Source organism: Maylandia zebra, linkage group LG20 (assembly GCF_041146795.1).
Source record: "Maylandia zebra isolate NMK-2024a linkage group LG20, Mzebra_GT3a, whole genome shotgun sequence".
Classification (NCBI taxonomy): Eukaryota; Metazoa; Chordata; class Actinopteri; order Cichliformes; family Cichlidae; genus Maylandia; species Maylandia zebra.
Genome location: NC_135186.1, coordinates 10,240,711 through 10,266,484, shown reverse-complemented (window position 1 = coordinate 10,266,484; position 25,774 = coordinate 10,240,711). Strand labels below are relative to the sequence as shown.

The following is a 25,774-nucleotide window of genomic DNA, read 5'->3' as shown; positions in this document are numbered from 1 at the left end:
CAGCTGCTTACTATTGGCCTTGGGCTACAGTTTGGCTTCAGATCTTTAATGGGGAAATATTACTCCACAAAGTATTCACATAAAGCCAAACATGCTTAACCAAGACTGCAGATACACATCGATACAGACATATGATACACTAATAACAAACATGTTACACGTTGCACATTTGGCTACAAAATATTTATTCCCACTCTGCTTAAACTCGTCAGGTTTCACAGGGACAATGTGCAAGTGCAATTAGACCAGATTAGCATCTACCTTCACAAGTAAAGCATTGCACAGGAGTAGTGCATTTATGCTGGTTTGCACCAATAGTGTTAGGTTTAATAGTCAAAGTCATTTCTAATAGGCATTTTAATACACTCTCTTCCTAGTTTCCCCAGAACGGCCTTATGATAGTGTCTCCCTTTATAGCAGCTCTTCAACAGTGTCTGCAGGCTATAAGGTTATTTGGTAGCTTGAACATATCCATCATTCCCTGACAACTACCACACAGTGAACGCTTCACCGCCATGTTGACAGAACTAAAACCCTCAGAATAGATGCAGCTGTATAAGCTGTAAGACAAATGCTACTTTTAATGCAACACAACAAAAGAACAAACATACTCCTATCAGTGTTTTCACTAACAGTTGCAGTAACTTCAACAAACTACAAAAATTTATGACGCCAAGACAAATCTTCTGTTTGCCACACAGCCTGATCTAGTGATAATAACAACTTAAAACTATTTAAATCACTTTATTGCTACACACGGTGAATATGTCAATACAATGGTGATTACTGACTCTTCAACAAGAACTAACTGTAAAAGACCAACTGACAAGTTTGTGCAGGTACTGGCCACACCAGCAAAGTTGCAAAAGTGCTGTTAGCATGCCGGCTACTTTCATAGAATAATGCTCGACATCAGAAAATTTTAATTGCAAATATTTCTGAAACTGAAGCAATGCCACAACAGGTACCTCCATATTGTGAATGAGGAGTCCTGACCTTACCCTTTTAAGTGCTGCCACTCTAATGCAGCACATGTGGAAATATTGACTTCATGGCATATTGGCAACTCGGCATCAGCAGTGAATCAAATCATCAGCAATAATAATTTTAGGTTTTGTTTTTTCCTTAAAGGCTTCATAATGTGAATATTTCAAATTATAGTGAAGTATAATCACATTCACACAGCTCCAGTCTTTTGCTCCGTATGGTGCCTACCTGCACGGTCGGCCTTCAAAGTGTCCCAGACGTTGCAGTTGAAATCGTCATAGCCAGCCAGCAGTAGGCGGCCACTCTTAGAGAATGCGACAGAGGTGATGCCGCAGATGATATTATCATGTGAGTAAACCATCAGCTCCTGGTCAGCACGCAGGTCAAACAGCCGGCAGGTAGCATCATCTGAGCCCGTGGCAAATGCGTTGCCATTAGGGAAGAACTGTAACAAAGGGCAGGGGAATCTAAAGTATTCTTACTTTTGTGCGATTTTTCAGAGTGAAGCTAATTATTTACACTTAAGGGCAGATATCACATACCAAATCTGTTTTTAGTCCGTCTAGTCATCACTTTTAGAGCAAAGCATACTGAATACTACTTGCAGTACTACTATGTACTATGAAATCAAGATCGTTCATTTAAAACAAAGTCTCAACAGTTAGCGTTAATTGTTTTTTCAAATTGCTCTGTCTCAGCCTTTTTAGAAAGAGCTTTAAAGTTAAACGTAGCAAAAAGGTCAACACAAACAGAGCCAAGTCATCCAGTCATTTTAATCGACTTGCTCAAGAACCCCAGACTTGCTGACAGATCTGACTGTAATCTGCTGAGTGGCTTTAAGACTTGACACCCTGACATGACTAGTATATAAGGTTTCTGTTTGTATCCTTACGCAGATGGCATTGATGTCCGACTCGTGGCCAGTGAAGGTCTGTCGGCACATTCCTTCTCTGATATCCCAGAGCTTGGCCGAGGCATCACAGGCTCCAGACACAAACAGCCTGGTGTCGGGCGCCAGCGAGAGACTCATGACATCGCCGGTGTGACCAGCAAAAGTAGTTGTCTGCTGGCCAGTCTCAATGTCCCACAGAGCACTGCAAGAAAACACAAAGATGATTTACTGTCCTTTACTCTGCAGAGTGACTGTTGACCTATGAGCAGAATCTAGCCCAGAAAGATGTATTAATTAGCCACCTTGTATTTAAACAGTAGCTCTCTAGCAGAAAGCACTACACGAGTGTATGAAATTAGGAACACTTGTATTTCCATAAATATTGTAGACAACCTAAAGAACTTACAGGCCAATGTGATGGCCCTGAAACCAGTAAAATATTGAAGCTCTTGACAGGTTGAAATTCTGACCCAACTGTTTAAAAGAAAAAAGAAAAAAAAAAAAGTGTACTTGATTGAACTGATTGCAGTGGGTGCAATATCCCAACTCACCAGGAGGTGTCTCCAGAGCTGGTGACAATCTGGTTGTCATCCAGGAAGCGACAGCAAGACAGGTAACCTGAGAGGAGTGAAAGAAACTGAATCAAAAACTATAATATGATATATTATTTTGCAGAGCTATAAGACAAGTTTCCTCCCCTTATACTATGCACAGAGAAAGAAATCTCATCCCAAATCATCATCCCACCCTCAGAGAATGTTATGTGAGCTGGATGTGGGGGAGATGAATTGACTAATTCACAACCAGATAAAAAAAGAAAAGAAAAAGCTGTAGGGCATCTCCTGGTTCATGACTTGCTTCCATAATTCTTCCTTTACTAGTTGGCAGAGTTTATAAACCCCTCCCAATAGCGAAGGAACTGGAACTAAAATGCTGACACACTTCCTGCATCATGTGACACTGATCAGATGAATGCTCCGCGCCCAAGAGCTCAACACTTTCATTAGCTTGAGCTGGTATATGACACAATGAAGACAGCTGCACAATATGACTAGTATCTTTTGGATCTGAAAAAAAATAACTGGGCTTCCACAATTATATAAGGGCTACCTTAGCAACATAATGGCTTATAACCGACTGGTTGTTTATAAAAGGACTTGTATGTATGTATAAATATATGCATACATACACACACTTGTATGGCTACATCCTATATGGCTGCAAAGTCTTGCTTTGACAAAAGACTTGCCAAATATTCAAAAGCATGTTACCATGACCACACACCGACAGAATCAGACTCACAAGATGAAACTACCAGTCTCACAACCATATTTAAGCCCAAGCAACAAAAAGTAAAAAAAAGAAAAAAAAAAGAAAAAAAAAGTGAGAAATATGAACTTCCATCTACTCAAACGGAGGGCCAAATTGAAACCTAAATGAGGAATGCAGTCTTAAAAATCAAGTGACTTGAGTCCTGCCATGACCTATACTGCCCTTGTCAGAGATTGCAGAACGCTGACAAATCAAAGCTACTTTGGGCTGCACTCTTTCACAAGGGGTTGCTGCAGCAGGTACGGCCACATGTTTCACTTGTCAGATTTTTACGCCAGATGCCCTTTCTGACATAACCCTTGAGGGATTTGTGTCTCTGAACGGGAGACTTTTCCCAACATCCTGGGACTGACGGGTAAATGGGTACAAGCTAATGGAAGCATCCTGCCTACCTGTGTGTCCGGCCAGCTCGCGGCTTACGCGCACATTTCCTTCACGGGTCTTCAGGTTGTAGATTGAGCAGATGTTGTCCAGGCCACCACAGGCAACATAGTTCCCAGAAGGGGCATAGGCGCACGTCATCACCCAGGAGGAGCGCAACGGGATGGCATGGACCTGAAGGAGAGGAGCAAGATTTAATATTAGATAGTATGCAGTGACAGATGGAAGAGAGGGAGAAGGGGCAGGCATGTGACAAAGTCTGTCTGCAGTATTAACTTAACATTTCAAGGGCACAGTATTCACTATAAATAGCATTACTTGACACAAAACACTTGTGAATTGTATTACAATGAACTTAACCTTTTGCAAATGGAAGTCTGGGAATTATCATTATTTCTATTCTGACTTGATCTTGGATGAAAGGGAAAAGACAACAGTTCATTTGGAAATTTGGTGAAGGATGACTGTACACATCTTATGTTTAGACTACCCCGACCTCATCAGATCTCCTGGCCCCACTTTATTGTGTTTTTCTGGGTTTTATATGTCCTGGTGACATCTAAAATCTTCTGCCCGTCTGTGTTTACAGCTCAAGATTAAAGGATGGTTAGCTCTGGGTCAACAGAAGTTTTGTTTTAGCTTTCTGGTTTTTGAACAAGCTAACCAACTACGTGACATTTTATGACATCATGTCATCATTTCACAGTGTTTCGGTGTTATCAGTTTTAAAATATTATTAGAATGTATTGCTCACTGATCAAACCACAAGGAAAAAAAAAAAACTCCCATACCAACGTAAGAGAGGATGTGTGTCTTTCTTTGTACATTTCACTGGTTAAACACCAGGAACTTAAAAAAGCACCCCAAATTACTGACCATTTAAATTGTTTCAGTTACCTTGTTTGTGGTGTAGCTGTCCCAAATAATGAGTTTGCCATCCTGGGAAGCACTGACCAAAAGCCTGGTGAAAAGAAAGAAGAGATTAATAAAGGGAAAGACTGTCACCAATTTGAACTAGCAGAGTGTGATGCATATGTGTATATATAGTACAGTTTTACCCAGAAAATGTTTATCCGTGACCTTCACAATACAAAAACACTGCTTAACACACAGTACGCGAGGATGTGGCTTGTCTTACTTGAACATTTTTATTCTATTTTAAGGGGTTTGAAGTGATAGAACGGAACATTTCAGATGGTATTTAGACAGTTTAGATTTACTTTTTGAAGGCGTTTCCAATTTATTGCATCCATATTTTTGTTGCGCTTTAGGAATTAGGGGTAACAATGAGCCATCATTTCAGAGCCAACACAATAGGAAAGATATCACTTAACCATGTTTAGTAGTGTTGCCAGTGCTGTCACTTTCCTGTGAGCAAACAGGACAAAAGATGGGAACCAATGCAGGTCACATGATTCAATTTACTGTGTAAATTATGTGGGTGGTGAGATTTGGGGGGGCTTGTTCAAGAACCATCATGGAAGCTAAGTGTTGCACTGTTGAGCAAGTGAATAGACATTTTCTAGACAGATAAAAATAGATCCATAAGCAACCAAACAAATGAAAAAGCTTGTGATACCCGTCTTAAATACATTTACATAATTTTACATGCAGAATGGATGGTGCTAATCCCAACTGGACTGATCTAGCAGCTGAATTACACCAATACTTTCAAGTATGTTTAGAAGAGCATCTTTAAAACAAACAAAAACCCCACTGAGATATATTCCAGTTTTTGCTTTCAAGAGAAAGCTCCTCAGTACCTCTGTGACTGCTCTGCTATCTGGGTGAACCCAACAGGAGTAACCACAGTGATGGTCCCAATGCACACAGGACCAGGAAAAAGAGTGAACACACCAATGACTGCTGGGAATATGGAAATCTTAACTACTGTGCTGGCAGGAATATGCTCACATACGCACACCAGCAGATAATAAGTCGGGGACCGAAAGGTTTGTGCTGGGAATTCTAGTCTAGGAAAAAAATAATTACCAGCTTCTTGGTCTTAAAAATGACCACATTTGATCTGGGAAAAAAATGTTAGCTTCAGATCAGGCTGTGACACTGAGTGTGTTAGCAGACTGCAACACAAGACTTTGCCCTAACTTGAAAGGAGCTCAGAGTTCTGAGGGTTGAGAAGAAGCCACCAATATTTTCAAAGGCAAAAACGTGGTTTTTAAAGAAAACACTGAAACTATTTAAAAGTTACCAATTGTGAAACTCGTAGTTCTTCGGGTCAGAGTACATGTCAACTGGCAGACAAGCGCATGCAGCAAAGTGCACGTGTTTGGCAATTTTTTAGTACTCTTTATGAACAACTTCGTTTTCATGGCTTCCCAGTCATGTACCCACACCTCATTCTCATAAGATACACTTTTGTGGTTGTCTGATATGATACAATAGGAGGTCTGAAAATGCAATGAGCAGCAATAAGAAAGAGCCTAATATAGATGGGTAATACAGATGTTTTACATAAAACAACAAAATGATCCAACATGTGTTTAGGTAATGTGTTTGAGGATCGTCTTGTGGGACGAGTTAGTCACATTTGAGTACTCAGGATATTTCATAAAAAAAACGCAAATTGCTTTGTTGAAGTCAGTACAAACTTCTACTTTAAAGTTGTTTAACAAATTACTTTATTTTCAACATGAAACCAGTGCTTTGTGTTCTCACATGCACTGACAAAAAGAAAGAAAATATACGGGGATGAATTAGCTCTAAATTAATAACTGAGGTGTTATTCTAAGAACGTCTAATGCCTTAATATTTTGAAGAAAAAAAAAAACTTACATTTTTGAGATGCATTTAGGCTTTTGAAAAAAAATATTCATGCTATTTCTGGGATTTAGCATCATATTCCTTATATTAAACTTTGTCTTACAGACTGTTGGTGTTTTATAACAGATTCATAATATACTGAGGACTGCATGCTGAAAAATTACACATTATTGGCTGGTAAATGAAAGTAAGGGAAGGCTTTCTTTCTCAAAGTGTAGAAAATTCACCCTAGTCTGGCACGTGAAGAACCAACTCTAGCCTAGACTGCAGCTCAAAACATCTTTTTGATTGGGTAAAATCCCACAAACACGTCTTGAGGATAAAACATTGAGATTCAACAAATAGTAAGCTCTTACAGTGAAAACACTGTGTTAGATTTTTTTTTCTTACTTATACGACGACCAGCAGGGTGATGAGATGAATGAGCACTTTGCAGTGGTCTCTCTGTGGACTGACGCACGGCAGCGCCACAGTGATTAACTTGTTGATTGCTGAGGTGAGAGGTGTGTACAGCTCTGGGGAATACACTTTCTGAAGTGAGGACTATTGCTTCATCTGCCATGGCTATGAGGCTCAACACTTGTTTTTAAACAAAGACTGACTCCATTTTGAGTATTTTCCCTACCCACATACCACACCCCCAGTGCACACAAACACAGGCACAGCACAGTAGAAGCACTCCAAGATACAGTGATGCACCTGAAATAACCATTCATGGTAATGAGTGTGTTAATATTGTGCATGTGCACCAGTACAGTACACCACTGTTAAAATTTTACAACCGTGAGTACATGGTAATATAACAGACTGCAAAAGACTTGCTTTGGGATTCAGAGTGGGGTGAGTTACTGTGGAATGCCACGGTTTGAAGAGGACCCTCAGGAGGAAGTAAGCAGCACAAAGACAGCCAAGCAAGCTTTTATATCCATTTCCTGCATTTAGGCAGTGGGGGTTGGGGCTGATGGGATAAAATATTTAGTTAATGGACAGAATGGAGTTGAATGAGATTACCTCGAGTCAGAGCCCCAGTGCATGGCATAGATTTTAGCCAGATGCCCCCTCAGTGTCCGTCTAGTGCGCATCTGAATTCGGCCAACAGGGTCAATGTTAGCTGTGATCTAAAAAAGGATCAAGATGAGAGAGAAAGTCACCTTGAGACCATCATGTATTAGTCAAAGTATTAAAACCTTCCAACCAAACATCAAGCCGATTGTCTTCATTTAAGTTTCAAAATAATAAATTATGTCAAGTCAACATCATAACAACTATAGCGCTTACCTGAGACAGGGTAGCATCTGCACACGCTTTCCTGGCATCCTGAAAAAAGCAGCCAGTAAAATTAGAACGTCATATTTTATGTGCAAATGGCATGCTTTCATGTTTGGGGGTTCCTTACTTTTAAAGCACTCTGTAAAAAAAATTAACTACACTATAAATGTCTGACATCTTAAATGCACTGGAATGACGACATCCATTTAATAATAGTAAATAATAAGAAACTATGGTGCAATACAAGTGAGATTAATGTAAATCAAGTTGGATTCCTGCTCAGTGGCATCCCACTGCAATGATGCTACTGAGGAACCTGAGCAAGCGTTGGCAGGCAGCTTTAACTTCTTGCCCACAGCAGTCATGTAAAATGTAGTAGAGGCTCAATGCAGAAATACTGTCATGCCACAGCTATTTTTGTTTGCTAGTGTTAGTGGTGCTTACGGTACATTGATTTTGATCATGTGACAATATGCATTACAGTACTGCTACAGGTGATAAAGCCTGTAAAAATGTATTGAAGCACTTTAATAGGACAAACCAAGAAGTACATAACCCCTATTATCACTACTAGTGTAAAACCTGGAGGTCACTGACAAATGTTATTTGGATTTATAAATCTACTTAAAGAAAACAAATGCAGGTTACTTCGGGGACTGAAGGACTTACTCTGATCTGGTTCTTGAGCTGCTCAGCCTCCTGGCGTAACTGATCCAGTTCACTCATTTTCCTCAGCTAATGGTGCGCTTCGCTCCGCCGCCTAGACTCTTGCTGATCTGAAGGAGACAAGCAACGAGATGCTCAACATACATTTCGCATGCTGCTTTAAAAAAAAACAAAAAAACCAAAAAAAAAAAAAACCAAACAGTATTAACGCAGTCAGTTGTAATACAGTACATGTGAATTAAACATATGGTGCTGACAAATTACTTTGGCTAGTACACAAAATTTACATGTGATTCTGGCCAAAATGGAATTACGTTTTGTCTTCTCTAATGTATTTATGGACATGTTATCATTTTGTTAGTTACAGAAAAGCCGGGGATCACACAGTATCTTTTAAATCCAATCTGTGAGGCCCAGACAAAGTCTCAGGGAATCGCTTTCTAGACAGCTCAAGACTTGTCCTCGCCAGCTTGAAACTGTTACCTAGCAACAAGCACTAGGCAGCTACTTTAGGCTTAAGATAACAATTTTGAGGATGATGCTGAATTTGTTCTCTCTCCCCTCCCAAACGACAGCAAACCCTTGGGCAAACATCTGGCCACAATGAGCAGCTGATAACCATTTCTTCAGAATCAAGGCAAAAATACATTAAAACAAACAAAACAAAAACAAACAAACAAAAAAAAAAAAAAAACACTAGGCCATGCAGGCCAAACACATACCCCTACTGACTGACAAAACGGAGCAAGGATCAAAAGTCCAGATATCAAGAAAGGAACAAGACAGACCAAGAAAGCAGCAGTTTCACTGCACTACTGAAACCCCAAGGTGCTGAGATGATGGGCTGGGACTGACAAAGCTGTCAACGTTCTGGCCTCGGGACTCTAAACTCTCCTCCAATGTCATCCCTGTAATCCTGGGACACAGTTGATTCAGCTCCTCAGCCAAATCCGGTTAAGACAAAACCTGCTGATGATCCTAAAAGCAGTGGCTATCTTGCTGACCCCAATCCTCTGGTTAACACAGACACTTTCACTATCCACAGAAAGATGACAAATTCGACTTCAAAGAAAAATACTATAACAACAATGAACCCTAGCTCAGAAATTCTACACTGACAGAAGATTAACTGAAGTGATACAATCATTGCTACTTTCAGCACCAATAAAAATTTAGGTGCCAACACAAATCAGCAGACCAATTCACCTGCTTAGTGGGGAGGAAAACAAACAAAAAAAAGACCCTATTTCATTGAAATGTGTTATATTTCAATATGAAGTGATTGTCTTCATTAGGGTTTCTCCTATCTTCACTTCAAAAATACAAACTCAAGATTTTATAAAAATTAAATATTTAAAGACAACAACGTAAGCATCATTACTCCCTGGTGTGTCAAACAAGCTAACGAACACTACCATCTGCACTGCAAACACATCTTACCTTCCTGTTTATCTGGGTTTCGGTCCTTTGTCCTAAAGAGTGTCGAGACCTGAATGAACACTTTACCCTTCAGGCGCCTGACATCTTAGTAGCTACCTGTCACCTGATTGGCTAGTGCTGTAAATGGGTCTGCATCTAAGCAAGTCCTCTTAGCCCCCTAATCTTGATAAAAAGGTCTCATGGTAATATCACAGGCTAATTCTTGTCTTCTCTGCACTAACTCTTTAAGTAATCACAGGTAAAGAAACTAAAACTACCAGTGGACTTTTTGCAAAGATATTGCAAGTTCAGATTTTGCAACCTGAGCATAACTAAACTGTAAGACAAGCATTTGAAAAGCGTGAGGGAGACAAAGGATGCATCCCACTGGTTGATAAAGTCTAGGTTATGGTTAGTGGATGCACAACTGGCAACACAGCTGAAGAAAAATCAGTCCAGCTGCGATTAACCTTCCTATAAAGCCTATGAATTATTTAAAAAAAAAAAAAAAAAATTCCCTCCATTTACTTATTCTCATTTTAGTCATTTCTATAAAACCTCATGAAAGATCCAATTCCCTTTAACAGCTATTGCAGTAAAACATGGTGGGCACTGAGTTTAAAAGAAAGGTTTTTAGATTCAATCACTGCTGTTGGATCGTCCTTTTCTGACCCTTAATGTTCTATTTTTTTTTTGTGTGCGTACAAAAGTGTTCTTCCTTTGTTCCTTTACAACAGTCAAACACCATTGTTGTAAATCAATACAATGAGCCACAGATCCTGCCCCCCCCCAAAGAAAAACAAACAAAAAAAACAAAAAAAAAACCCCCAAAAAACATACTAGCTCCACTGCTTTCCCATGGCCTAGGAACTTTTGGGGTGAGTCTGCTGTGTGAAACATTGTTGGCTGTTCACACGAGCCTTCTTGCTTCCAAATCATTCACAACATCTATTCTAGCTACAATAATTGTCCAGATTTTAAATGAGTGTAAGACAGAGGACAATCCGGGGGGGAACTCTGGAGCTCTTTGTCAATCTTTAACACATATTTTTAAGCAGTTTCTGAATTAACTTAACTTTGTTCCTGCACATTTTTAGATGGGAACACAGACGATGTAAACATATTAGCCTTTTTTCATAATCATTACAGTGATATTAAATTTCTGCAATCTAAAAAAGGAACCTACAGGTTCAGATTTAAATACATCCATGTAATCTACACAGTATACCGTTTTAGACTACAGATAACATATTACATAAATAATATGCCTGTATGTGTAAAATATAGAGCTGTACAAATATGCTAGAACCATTCAAATGTGCAAAAGCTTGAGTTTAGTCCTGATGTTGCTCTCATGTGAGGCCTACAGCTATTGTCATTTCTTTCTTTGTTTTTAGGGGCTTTCTGTCTTTAGCAAGTGAAACACGTGGAGTTGCCAGAGGTCAGGGGATCAATGTAGCGTGTCATGAACATTTCACGGTTTGATCCTTGAAAATTTTGTGCATGAATGAATTAAAATTTTGGTGTCTGAGCTCCAAAATAACAGCCTCTGAAATGCTAAATTTATTCAAATGGTAGAAATTTATAGAAGTCTATTGGCAAAAACGTAATATCAAGCACTAGTTGAGATTAGAATTAGCATAAAAAAGGTGTGATTCAGAGGACTCTTTTCCCTTTTGCTGGTGGTGGGAGTGTTGAAACCACTGGCAGCCCAACAGATAGAGCCTCGACTTCACTGCCTTCTCTTTCTGCCAGCTATTTTTAGAGAGGTGGTGGGGGAGGAGGAGTAGAAAGAGGAGGAGAGAAGCAGACTTCACATTTTCCAGCCACTCCTATCAGCTCCGACATCTCGAGCACAACACATTGACAAGGAGAGAGGAAGTGTAATTTGACTCCATACACAGAGACTTCATTGGTATTTCTTCTTCCCATACACAATGATCACAAATACAGCATCCATTTTCACAGCATACACATTTATAGGTCTTTATCAGATGTCATCTCTGCTGGCGTTTCATTAAACAGTATAATATCCGATTCCCCCCCCCCCCTTTTTAGTTGGTAAGCCTATATCTCAAAACATTTCAAAAATATTTCTTGCGAAGGAACGAATTTGTGGATTTCAGAGAGCAAATTTGAGTTTGCTCAAATTTTGAGTCCGAGTTAAATTTTAAATACAAGAGTTACCTCATTAAAAAGGCCATCATCTTTTTACTCTTGAACATTTTTCCCTTTGTGATTTTTTTGGAAGTGACTATGGCAATACTAAGGAAAAAAAATAAAAAAAAGTTGCTAGTATAATTTATGCCAATGACACTTAACACTAAATACAGAGAAAACTAATCAAAACATCTGATAAATTATCAAGTGTATATCTTAATTAAGACATAACAAAAAAAAGTAAGGCATCACAGGTGAAGGGACATGCACAAAATGGTCTAGTGTGAGGTGAGGCAGCAGATTTTGGGGTAGACAAGATAACTCCGTGTGATGACAGTGTCCTCGTGCACAAGGGGATATAGACAAGAGAGGCAAACAGGAGGACAGAGCCAGATTAAACTAATGAGAGTGAACAAGCAGAGGACAATTGGGAGGGTAGCTGCTAATTAACCGCTTGGTAAAGGGGAGCAAGGCCCAATATGCTTCATGGCATCCAGGACTAACAAAGAAAGATTATACCTATCCAGCACTAGGGCTGCACGATTAATCGTTAGAAAATCGCGATCTCGATTCATACTTATGTGCGATCTCATTTCCAAATGACAACGATTTAAAAAAAAAAACAAACAAAAAAAACACAACAACAACAAAAAAACAAAACAAAAAACAAAACGACGACTGTACCGCATTTTGATCCGGGACGTACTCTGCATGAAAACAAGCGCTCACTCTTCCTGCTCAACAAATGACAAGGGCGGAGCCTTATACCACGTGATACAGAAGCTGTGCCGTGTGATGCTAAAATTAGCAGGGAAAAAACAACGGAGAGCACGTCAGGGATGACGAGAAAGTGACAGGAGAAAATCCGTTCCGGTCAACCACCCAAACATCAATAACGGGAACCTTATACACCGCTTCCCTATACCCGTCGAACTCAAAGAAATTACGGAGGCTATCACTTATCACCTGACCAAAGATTATGGCTCCCATCAACACTGTGCAAAACGAGGGATTTAGGAAAATGATCAACACCCTAGACAAACGCTACACAGTGCCGTCCCGCAACTATTTTTCTATTGTTGCACTACCTGTTCTATGCACGCAGTGTCGAGCAACGGTGGAGACGGAATTTCAAGCAGTACATTTTGCGGCAACAACAAAACGTGAGACATTTGTTGTTTTTATGTTTATTTATTGTTTTTATGTTCAGTCTCAACTGTTACGAAGTTGATGTGCAGTTAATAAGTGCAATAAATATTTATACTGGAAAAGAAAATCGTGAGAGAATCGTGATCTCAATTCTAAGCCAAAAAAATCGTGATTCTCATTTTATGCAAAATCGTGCAGCCCTATCCAGCACTGGGTTGTTTTTTTTTTAATCTTTCCAAAAGCCAGATATATTCCTATAGACCTCATATTTTCATTCACAAATAAAATGCCAAAAAAGACAAGTGAATCTTATAAATAAAGACTAATGCACATATAAACAAATAAATAGAAACAATGTGGAAAGCCTGTACACTGGTGCAACAACAAAATACCTCTTCTAATTTCTTAAAAATGAATAAACAGGTATTCCAAATATTAAAAAAATATATATATATATTTATTTTTTACATTTCTAACTCTTGCCCAGCTTGGAGACCAAGACAAAAAGCCATGTATTAGGCACAAAGGCAGGGTGGTGGGCTAAATAATTTACACCCTCCTGCCTCGATACCAGCTGCCCCACCCTTTTATTCCTTCGGGGCTGCTCCCATCTCACTTGTCTGATTGTTCCTGCCAACTTGTCTCAAGGTTTTTTGTTTTTAAATTCTTGACCTTTAATGTGCCTCTTAGGTTGAGGCAGATTTGCTGCTAGTAGAAACAAACCGTATGAGCTGCAGCATGGTATGGATGGGGGCTGCTCTTGCTCGCAAGCCAGTTGGTAGCTGTCTAGCTGTTGCAGTGCCTTAGCTACTGATCATCTGTGTCAGCATGCAGCCTCCACCTTGATACAAATGCATAGATTCTCTAAGCAGGCGTTTCCTTTTTAAGGGTGTTTCCCTAGCTGTGCTCGTCTCTCTCTTCCCTTTGTCAAAACATTTAGCGGATGTGGCGACAGCACACACACACACTTACAAATACACTTGCTCGGTGGTTTCTTCTATTACAATCGTGTTTGCCATTGTCCATTTATGTTTTTGAACCAGGCTATGGAAACAGGTTACTCTGGAAATAATAACTGGCAGCATTATGCTAAAGGTGAATATAAAATCGAAGAAGAAAAAGAAGCAGATCAAAGAGACCGAGGGGAGGGTGGAGATCCAGCAGGAGGCAGTGTGTTGAGAGTTACAACACCAGAGGATAGGCTAGCACTTCACACAGAATTAGGTCAGTCTGACTTAGATTAGACCTGGCCCATGCTCGTAAACAAATAATCAAGACCGAGGATGCAGTGGGACAGGTCACTTGTAACCATCATGTCAGTTTCTGTATTTACTCTTAGCTTGGCAGCCCATGGACCCTTCCATGTGATGTCACAGAGTTATTATTGTAACAGCCATTACATTTAATGTTATGTTAACTGGCACTATAAGACCTACTAGTTTAGAATAGTGTAACCTGGATATTTTTTGTAACTATAATTTACAAATGGCCATTAAACATCCCACATGCAGGACTAAACAAACAGATACAAATTAATATGTGTTATAAAGACTTCTAAAAAAGAAAGAAAAGACCTAAGATTGGGCTAGATTATTTTAGCATCCGCTGAGTCTAATGCTTAAAATCGCAAAGGAAATGTGCCAACCAAGGACTGAATTGTGTGTGGTCCATTTATTTTTCCCTTTTTAAATAATTATGTCTGAATTTTAGTACGTTTCCTACAAAAAGAGAATTTAGTAATGGTGGTGCATGCTGCAGCTATAATTCACACATTTTGCAAACACTTCCCATGCAGGTAGTTGTGAATAAGGAGGTCACCATTCAATACAAAAATTCTCTAAACGTGTTGTACTCATTTCCTTTGGTACTGTAGGCAGCATATAGGCAACAAGTCTACCAGAACTGAAGACATTTGGCTACAAGTGTTCTAAGTCTGTCCTTAGCTGTTGGAGGAGAAACCACACAGGCAAAAACTATACATGGAAGAATGCAGCTGCCAAGATAGCTCTACTCATTGATAAGTCAGAGTCTATGGAGGGACTTTGCTTTGGAGGGGGGTGGTGGGGTGATGAAAGTATGACAACCGATTCAAAAAGGCAATATACAAACGATATTATCCAGTACTTCAGATGAGGAAAGGAAATATTTTTAGCAAGCATTTAAAAGACTGGCTCCCAAACCTGTTCAAAGAATTTAAGCCGAGTGAACTTCAATTCACAGTAACAACGCCCAAATCCTCAAATCCAACGCCCCAAATCCAACGCCAGGTCCTCAGCACAATATCCAACATGTTTAGTGTGAACTGGACAGAAAGATTAATTAGTCCGATACTCAATATATGTAAGTGGTATTTGACAAATACTAATGAACGTTGTAATTTTACAACAGTAGAATGTGTAGCTGAGAGCATTAAGACATTTCTTTGCTGCAGTTTTATTCTTACTGGGTGACAATGTTACACTACAGTCAAACAGACTGAAGTGTTTGCATGAAAACACATGCAACATTACGCCAACAACCCATTTCCAGTTATGTGCTTTGCATCATTGTGTTTGCGGATAGTTTTACATTGCTAAAAATCACACCTGGTTTAAAAACGCAGGCTGTGTAAAAGAATGTCACCGTTGCTTCTGCACAAGTGTGTGAAACTAAAAATCTGAAAGTTAAAAAAAAAAAAGGAATATTTTTCCCCCTGAAAATACACACTAAATATGCATATCATACCAAACCTACTCCCCCCGAAAATGTGATTAGATCCCTCTCTGATTTCGACATTTATATCTGGAAGAAAGAAAAAAAAGGTTATGTGGTATTTTATCTGGGTTCAAGTCAGAAAACGAAAATGGCAGATGGTTTCCCTAAAACCTGGGGAATGCACTTCTAGGAACAGCAACGGCTTTTAGAAAACTATGTGGAGAGGAGCTACCTTATTTCTTCCTGTCTATTCTTTAAACTTTACAGCATTTAAAAAATCCTAAACCTTTGCTGTTTGACATCAAGTTAAGCCATGACAACTGGTTACACTGTAGGAGATGAGCATAATAATTGAGACATGCTTCAAGACTAATGTTAAAGGCTTTGGGCCATATCAGAATGAAAGTAAAAGCAAAACTGAGAATTTTAACGTTCCACAACAGTCAAACATTTGTGTGACTGGTATGTCTACTGAAAAATGTTTGAGGATTGTCGCAACTGACTACCATCACAGTACATCTTGATTATTTCTAGAACATTTGTTTCATTTGGATAACCAAAAAACAAAACTTTATGAATACCAATTCAAATACGTATATAACTGTAAAACTTTCTATATTTAAATATGTTATAGTTCAATTTGTTCGAGTATAAAAACAGGCAAAAGATACAGTAAGTGCATGATTTCTAAGTCTTACTGGTGGGCGAGGGTCTAAGTGCTGTGAGGTAGTGATCCATTGTAAATGTAACTGAAACACAACCAGGTCACAAAGGAAGAAAGGACAAAGGGGGTGATGATGCAGTAACACAAGACATAAGGGAATCGCTCCTGGACATTTTTTAAAAGCTCCACCAATCTCATCCACTTTGTCATTTTCCAACACACCATTCAGCTCTGAGCGGCTTGTTTACAAGGCAGCTACAGCACTGTGGAGCAAGAAGTGATTCCTTCCCCTTCCCTGACTAGCTAGCATCAGTATGAATGAATGCACTATGAAATGGTTTTCACACCGGTGACACGAAATACCAGAGTTTCAATACCATATTATTATTTTTAAGACCATTTCTGTTATTACTGCACTGTTGTAATTTATATGCCACATTCAACTTTCAAGGATTTAATAAAATGTATATAACTGTACTGACATCACATTTGATAATTTGACTTGGGAAAAACTAAAGTGAGATTTTTGCATTTTTATGACCATTCATTTTACTTTTACCAATATAGCCCACTGTTTTGTAACAGTAAAGGGACACTCCTTGGTTAACACAAACTGTTAAGCACCTTAAGTGCCTTAGTTTTTAAGTTGGTAATGTTTTCTTTGCCATTACCATTTTTTGAACATACTAGAAAATAAGTCAGAAGGTCATGTAGCATGTTTGAAGTTGAATACAAACATAAACCGCTGAAACATCAGCAGAGTCACTAGGGGAAAGAGGAGAAAACCCCAAAATAAAGTCAAGTGAATAAAATGCTTAAGCAGTTATAGTGAAACCCACGACCAACACAGGACTTGGTACTAGAAAAAAGAAGGGGGAGCATAACCACTTTTTATGTTTACGCAACTAAAATTAACATGAAAGATTAACTGTGGATATTTCTGCACTTTCACTTTATACTGTGCCACTAATGATATAAATTAGATGACGGGGAAAGGTTGACAAGATGGGGATTAGTACTTAAATCACTGTTTGAGAAGGTGGGTTGCAAATCTTTCTGAGTCTCAAGAATGGCTGAACTAAATATGAATAGCCTTGGGCCTCATAACCCATTTTGCTCCAATGAATGTAGAGTAAAGTCCTGAGGCTACAAATGAGTATGCATAAGATGGCACAGTTCTGATTAAGTGAGCAAGTGGAGGTGCAAAAATCAACTGTAAGATTTATTGAAAAGAAAAGAAGTACAGTACACAGACTTCAGTTACCCCAACAGTTTTGGAAATGTACCACAAATTCAACTATTCACTATTATCCATACTTTTTCGCCTCTGAAACACTCATACTGGACGTTAGGGCTGCCACGATTTGTCGACTAGTCACGATTACGTCGACTATCAAAATCGTCGACGACTGATTTAATAGTCGACGCGTCGTTTGAAGCTTTGTAAGATCCCAAAAGACGCAGGAATAAGTAGCAGGATTTAAGAGTGTAATAACGGACTGAAACAGAAGATGGCAGCACTGCATGTACAAGGATGCCAGCTGCCGTTAAACCCCGAAGAAGAAGAAGAAGAAGCAGCTGTGTCCCAGAATTCATAGCGCGGCCCAGCTCAGTTTCCAACAATGGCGGCAGCTAGTTAGTTTTAATATTACTCTTATTATTCTTTCTGGGTCACAAAATAAACGTTTAACATATTTTCAGCCGAGAATGTAGCTGTGTAAACCTCAAATATCGGCTCAGTTTATCAGGACACCACATATTTTCAAAAGCGCTCCGACGTTTTCGGAGACGTCTGTTACCCACTAGCTCGATAGCTAGCCGGGGGCTAGGTCACTAGCGCGGTGAGAACACCGGACTCCCGGCAAATTGTTTTCAAACCCACCGCCGTCTTTCGCTACTCAGGTTAAATATATATGAGTCACTTAGATAAATTAAAAATGTTGTTGTTTGGCTTTTTTTTTTTTTTTTTTTAGTATTTTATTTGTTCCTGAGTAAATCGGTTTGTCTGAGATTAAAGTTATAGTTTTTACACAGCTGAATAAACGTCAAGCAGACAGCTGATTATCAGAAGTGTGAGATGCTGGAGAATATACTCCGTTGTCCTGTTATATTTTAGATAGCAAGGAGTTTATTAAACTTCACCGAAACAATCTGCAAATTTCATTAAAATTGAATAAACTATCATCTTGTCTTTATTTTTAGTTAGCACCTTAAAAGCTTAAAGCTGTAAGCTAATGATAGTTATATAAGAGCAGATGCTGCTGGTGCAATAAGCTGTAGTTTTACGTCCAGTGGATGATGATCTGATTAGTCGACTAATCGCATAAATAATCGGTGACTAGTCGACTATCAAAATAATCGTTTGTGGCAGCCCTACTGGACGTACACAGACTGATATCCCCACAAACAAGATATTTCTCTATGTATGCTTTAGAATTATAATATGTACCAAGTCCACTAAAGCCAATTTTAGATATCAATTATTTTAAGAAACCCTCCCCCACCAATACTGTCAATGGCACAATGCACCATTTCCTTGCTTCTGTTACTCAAAGTATACTAATCAATGCAATCAAAAAACCAACACTTTATGGAATTTATGTTCTGCATGAGCATTACACTGTGACCAATCTGGAGAAGTGAAGGCTCTGGTAGTGTGAACAAACATCTTACAGACAAATTTTCTATCCAGCTTAATCTCTATAAGATAAAAATGACCACTGCACTACCAACCCATTTTGGGTGGAACTCAAGTTTCTATTTCCTGGATTTCTGGCATGTAGACATAAGAATACCATCAATCACAGGGGGATGAACATGTGTGACTCTGCACAGCTGCCAAAAACAGATGGCTTTATGATACATTTCTATGACATGAGATGGAAATCCATAAGCACTCCATGTCTCAGGATGCTATGTCCAACAACATAATTAATTACTAGGTAAGCTATGTTATTTTAAAGCAAACCCCCCCCCCAACAACAACAAAACACAGTTAAGTTAGTTGAAACTAAATACTAGCCCCATCTACTGCTTTCTTTCAGCCTGAATGCAGCAGTCAAAGTGTTAATCCTCAAGAGCACTTGGAGATTTTTTAAGCTAATTTGGATATGAATGAAATTTTATAAACACACCTTTTTGCATTGTAATAGTTTAGACTAATGTTCGATTATTGGCTCCAACTCCAGCATGATCAGCAATGTCTGAACTGGAAGAAAAAGCTCATCACCACATAACAACCCCACAGCAAACAAACGCTGTGGAGGTGTAATTACAGAGTGATGTTGAATAAAATGCCTAACCTTATTTCATTTGTAGAAAAAAGGTTTGTCTAATATCCTACACTTTGTTTTTTTTAGATCTTGGACAAAATCTAATTGAAATTTCACAAAATAAAAGTCTGAAACCCCCCCCCCCCCCAAAAAACCCAACAACAGCAACTATGACGTCTGTAATAATTTGTAAAAAATTGTAAAGGAACTATTTTTATTATTATTTTTAATTTGAATCAGCTGAGAAAACTTTAGCATAATTGGCTAGCTGCCAATGTCTGTTGGTAAAGTTACTATTGCAAAAAAAGAAAAAACATCAGTGGGGTAACCCTAACCTTACTGAGTGAACAATCCACTGTTTACTGGAGGTTTGTGGTTTTAGGGTGCAGTGCTGAAAAGGGAAGGGGAAGCCTAAATTAAAAAAAGAAAAGAAAAATCGCAAGGCATAAGAAAACATATTTCCTTTTACAATGATTCATCTTATTTGCACAATCACTACAATGAAAAATTTACAACAATACAACTCAACCAATTACCCAGCCCTACATTTGAGTGTTCTTTATATATGCTGTGTGAACCATCCCTTTTACTGGACACGATTTTGTATGCATGCACCGTCAATGTGGTTGGCCTGTGCTGGTAATGTCTGATGATAGGGGACATAACATCAATGCGACTGACAGTAGTGTTTAATTGATTGATTAGTGAAACATTCCATGATGCTGTGTGCTCTTTTGCTAGACAGAAAACATTGTTGGTAGAAATAGCAGGCATTTTTCAGACCACATTTCAGAACAAGATGCTCTCAAAAGGCAAACCTAGCCAAAAACAAAACAAAAACTTAATGCACATAAGCTGCTCTGCAATATAACTGATCATTACTAACAAGAAAACAGAATTCTAACATGAGGCTCAACCTTTAAAAAAAAAAAAAAAAAAAAAAAGCTATTCCTAATGCTCAGCATTTTTTCTGACAATAGCATCGAGAGAAAAAAAAATATGCCTGTTAAAAAGATAAGATTGTATATGTCAAGAAAGTTCATGCATTTTAACATTTACTTGCTACAAAGCTGCACAACCATCTTTTCATACTTGGATATAAATGAGTTAATAGTTAATTAAAACTGTAAAAGGGGGGGGGGGGGGGGGGGGAAGGAAAGCTTCCAAGAGAGGAACAAGTGTGTGAAGAGTCACATGACAGCTACCCCACTCTTGCTCAAGTGACTGTGGCCTTTCTTGCTTTGAAGAGGAAGAACACTCACTAATAGTAGCTGTCTTTCCCAGTCATCTCGGGATTCAGGTTTGGTCACATTTTCCCTTTGCAGTCAAATATAAGGGCGAGAATGTAAATAGACACAGAGATGGTCTCTATTCAAACCAGATCAGGCGGTGAAATCCACATGCAAAAGACGGCCAGAGTTTGTTATGGGCTTGTGGGAGGGTTACGGTGTAAGTGATGACAGTGATGGCCAGTGTGTGGGTCACCAAGCGGCTCTGGTGCCACTTACTTTGAATATTCAAAACAGTGGCTAAGACCTTTGGGCCAGCGGTGACAAGTTATGTAAGCATAACAGCACCTACAGTCAAACTATACACAAATCTAAACAGTGGGAAAGGCTTAGGAAGAATTTTCGCTGTAATATTGACACTTGGGAGTGCCTGGAGCTATAAAAAAAGACTAAGAATGTTTGCCAAGACACAGATTGAGAAACAAATCTTTATTTGTTACTGCACACCTTTCATAAGTAATCTGTTCTTGCCACTGCTTAAAACAATCTTTACTGATAAATCAATTACAGTACCAAATAAACTTTAAATGTTCTTTTATCCAATTGGTGAATGTTATATAACGGATCATGTTCAATATAACTTAAATAATAATAAATTTGTTATGTTTAAAATTTTACAGTTCTGTTAGTGAGGTTAGCAGATGGCAACCTATGTCAATGATTCTGTTAACAAAAATGTATGAGACTTCTGAGAGGAAGATCTGAACTGAATAGAATACTTTAAATTGTATAACCTATAACAATGTAAGGCATTAAAACCAACTCCAATATGCCTTTGATTTATTTATTTATTTTTAAACCATGACTCAAGAAAAGCAAATCATTTTGCGTTTAAGTTGTGATTGTGTTCAGGAAATGTAACATCCTGGTGTAAACCACTGTAGCTGCCACTTTAGGGTAGTGACACTTTTGAGAGAGCTGGCCTGCATTGCCACTAAAGGTAGCAGAACACACACACAAACAAACACAAAAATGTTCAGTTTGCAGTCTTAAAATTCATTTTTTAAATTGCCTTTTAAATTATAACTGAGTGTCCAGTAGTGTGTTTCCAATGATGGGCAAAAAAAACCAAACAAGAAAAAACAAAAAAACAAAACAGATGTTTGATATAAGTTACAAGTGCTACATTAGATAAGGCACTGGATTACCTGTGACCTGTTTCTGTACATAAAACAGGAAACTGGACTCTGGATGACATGGAATTTGCTTCATGTTGCCATCGCAGTTCTTAACGCAAACATTTTCTACATGTTGACAGTTTTCTCTGCTATGCATCAGTCACATTAATTATGGCAATACATTTAGATGCATAGCTCACTGAAAATACCTGGCAAGCAGCTGTACTAGCAGGGCGAGTAGCACAGAACAGATCTGGGTTTTGTGTATAAACAATCAACGACTACCGTACTTACTTCCTGGGCCATTACCAAGTACTACAACTTGAGCAGGGACTTTTTAGACAGGAAAATTGGTTCAGAAACTGAATATAAACCTAGGTTCCTCCAGATGACATGCGGGTAAAAGGCCCAAGTTTCAAAAAGGCTTTAATGGCTGATGAAAAATTCCTGCAACTAGAAAAGGCTAAAATTTTCCTCTTTGAACTATTCGAAGAACTTTTAATGCAGATGTTTTTGATTCTACTGTTGGGCTCCCTCACTATAAACCTTGCTGTGGTAAAGAGGGAAAGCCCTGCTGTTGTGGGTGTGCTGGCATTTGCACTCAGTGCCAAGTTTCATAATCTTTGTGAATAGCTCTAAAATTTGAATTTGGAAGTTGTACATTGTAGCCTTGAGACTTCTATTAACACTTAGTGTTAATGTATGCCTGCATCTGTGCTCATATGTATATGGCTGAAACACATGTGTGGTGTGCATGCAATTAATAGTTAGATAACTTGCACCAGTGGATGCTAAGAAACTTATTATCTTCTGAAAGATATTGTTAGAACAAAGCTGTACTAGCACAGCGATCCCATCACAGTCTTTAGCTGCACATTTGCTTATGGATGATCAACACACCCTGATGAAACTGCGCTTGTGCTGCTTTCAGGAGCTGTATTACACAAAGAAGAAGAAAGGATTTAGATTGCTCAACCAACAAGACTTATGAGTATAGTAATGAAGGCATACTGCAGAGGCTGCGACTAATGGTCTTTTAAAATTAATATTCACAAATAATGTCGCTGATAAAGTCACTATTGTGGATGAAGAGAAATACTTATTCAAGATCTTGGCATAGTACAATGGATAACTCAAGTTCCATGCCCATACTGTTGAGTATTTTTCCATCAACTCTTACATGAAACTGTCTGTGTTAGAAACCAGAACCCCAAAATGCTTCGCAGAAAACTGATTTGTTGTGGCTTGTAACCAACAGTTAAATGGCATGCTACCAGTTTCCCTTAAAGGAAACATTTTACACAGACCCCGTTAAATGTGTCATGATTCCTTTTTATTTTGAAGAAATTGAGATGAATATACAGGCACAGTGAAGTTTTAAGTCAGATATAGGTAGATAGAAATGTAGGGTTGTTATGCAACAGGAAATAATTATTTACCCAAAAATTGCATCTTCAATTAAGTGCAAATAATGCATTATTTCGTTCTTATCTTGAATCTGAAACTCAAACTTTACATAATGTATCCTACGCTTTCTATCAAGCATTGTAGTATACCTGAATTTGCATTTGCACAACTAAGCCTTTTTGTAGTAATACTTGTGTGGCTGTTGGAAAACATCTGAAGTTGGATCAGGCTACAGTAGTTGTATACTTATAACTCCATAACTATATAAAAAAAAAGGGCAGTTTTTCTCACTTTTTTTATTTTAAAAAACTATCATAAATTTGTACAGAATTTAGGAAACAAAATTTCAGTTTTGCAGCAGTACTGTGACTACTTGAATAACACTTGCAATGGCCATGCTAAACAGGACCAGTCCACTGGAAAACAGTGAAAAAGCCATTACAAAGTCAGAAGAGTTCCCCACTCAATAAAACCAAAACTCCTGAACATTCAGCCATTACCCATCAGCTACAACAATCAGGGAATTGCTCAAAAGCATTATATATCCTATATTAACAGGATATAAAATTATCTTGTTTATTAACATGCAAAAAACTTGGGGCTGATATGCATAACTCTAACTACTGAACCAAGGCAATTTCATTTCAATGCAGGCCTTTTATTTCAGTCTAGATGTGATAGGGCTTTACTGACTAAATGTATTGATTACCAACCATAAATGTTATTAAAGAACCATTATTAAACATGTTCTGTGGCACTGAATTGGGACTGGTATATATTCATACTACAGATCTATTAGGAACCTCAATAGAAAAGTTATGTTGTCATGGTGTTCACACTCACTGCTACAATTCTGGATTGAACCAGCTTGTCTGAAGCAGGTTTAAGTTTGCATGTTCTCCCTGGTCTTGTGTGGGTTTACTCCAGGGGCTCTGGGTTCTTCCCACAGTCCAGCACCATTAATGCTATACCAATCTGTGAGTGCATGCGTCTTTTCATTGAGTAAAAGAAAACAAAAACGAACAACAACAAAAAAAACAAAAACAAAACCTGAACCTACCAGATGCAAACCAAAGATGTGGAGACTGTCACTAACTAAGAAATCATAATATACCATAATGGTCAATGAGACAAAACCACCACCACGTTGGATCCAACCACTCTTGCTTTTTGGTCTCTTGGAGCCACAAGTATATAAAATTTGCATCATTTTGGTCTGGTCAGAAGTTACGTTACAGCCAAGGCTGTCACAAACATACAACACATCTTGCGAGTTCAGGTATCCAACACTTGAATGAAAAAGGTATTTTATCAAAGAGAGGGTAGAGGGGTAATCCTGTGAAGGTATCAATCACTTGTATGTACTTATATGTACGCCCATATTTATTTGGCCCCTCAGCACATCTGCTTTTTACAGTGGACAGTGAAAAGCAGGATCATGCCTGATGTGAAAAAAATAAAAATAAATAAGCACTATCACTAACCAAAGCCACATAATCCCAAAGACTGAAATCCACATATCTAAGAATTTAATCCCATTCATATACAGTACTCCCAGATTAAATGAGGGAAAAAATAAACTGGATGACAATCCCCCCCCACCCACCCACCCACCCAAATCCCAGGCCAACAGGATAATTATTCAGGTTTTAAACACATGGTCATTATCTTGTGGTGCTACTCACTCACAGCTAAGCTACTGACAAGCTACACTGTGCACAAACTCAGTCTCAAACAGACAATTCTGCAATTAATGCTTTTAGGCAGGCCTGTCGTATATGACTTGTTTCAAGGCAAAGTCATCAATAAAATGCTGGAGAAATTCATGCAGCTTTTTCTATTGCTTTCCAACAGGGCCAAAGAAAAACAGTGTTGGATATATTCAGGGTGCCAATATAGAGTGGGTCACATCCAGGTCATGTGAGCTGATTAACAATAAATAGAACAATGTTTTATGCTTGGTTTGATAACTGGATGCTTTTGGGCGTGCATACAGGTTGCGCTTAACCCAAAAGTGCTACAGATAAAACCTTAACTATTCACAGTATACTGTTCTGCATAAACTTCCTCTTTTATTTGTAGTTTATTACAGGTCTGGCCACAAGCCTAGAAAACCAGACCACTTCATACAAAAACAAATAATGCCATAGATTTCTCCCAAACTTAACTTCCATCAAATCAGTTGTGAGGTATGATGTGATTAGTATGAAGAGATTAGAACTGGAAGTTTTGGATCAGTGTTAAAATAAATCTAATTGTGACTAAGAAATGAATAGGCATGATTAAAAACAAAT

At 38.5% G+C, this 25,774-nt stretch overlaps 1 protein-coding gene across 3 annotated transcripts in view; it reads right to left on the bottom strand.

The window, feature by feature from the left end:
* Positions 1–25,774, bottom strand: part of gnb1a (guanine nucleotide binding protein (G protein), beta polypeptide 1a) — a 31,557-nt gene that overhangs the window by 2,890 nt on the left and 2,893 nt on the right. Inside the window, exons 1-9 of one of the 3 annotated variants that reach the window (XM_004570941.3) lie at positions 9,749–9,855; positions 8,312–8,418; positions 7,652–7,690; positions 7,385–7,491; positions 4,490–4,553; positions 3,604–3,766; positions 2,431–2,497; positions 1,880–2,081; positions 1,216–1,432 (exon numbers count right to left, since the gene is read on the bottom strand). In XM_004570941.3, coding sequence (XP_004570998.1) covers positions 1,216–1,432; positions 1,880–2,081; positions 2,431–2,497; positions 3,604–3,766; positions 4,490–4,553; positions 7,385–7,491; positions 7,652–7,690; positions 8,312–8,368 — 916 coding nt within the window. In that variant the 5' untranslated portion in view covers positions 8,369–8,418; positions 9,749–9,855. Of the gene's footprint in view, positions 1–1,215; positions 1,433–1,879; positions 2,082–2,430; positions 2,498–3,603; positions 3,767–4,489; positions 4,554–7,384; positions 7,492–7,651; positions 7,691–8,311; positions 8,419–9,030; positions 9,166–9,748; positions 9,856–25,774 lie in introns of those variants that run through there. The other 2 variants (XM_004570942.5, XM_004570940.4) reach the window with 2 other exon arrangements.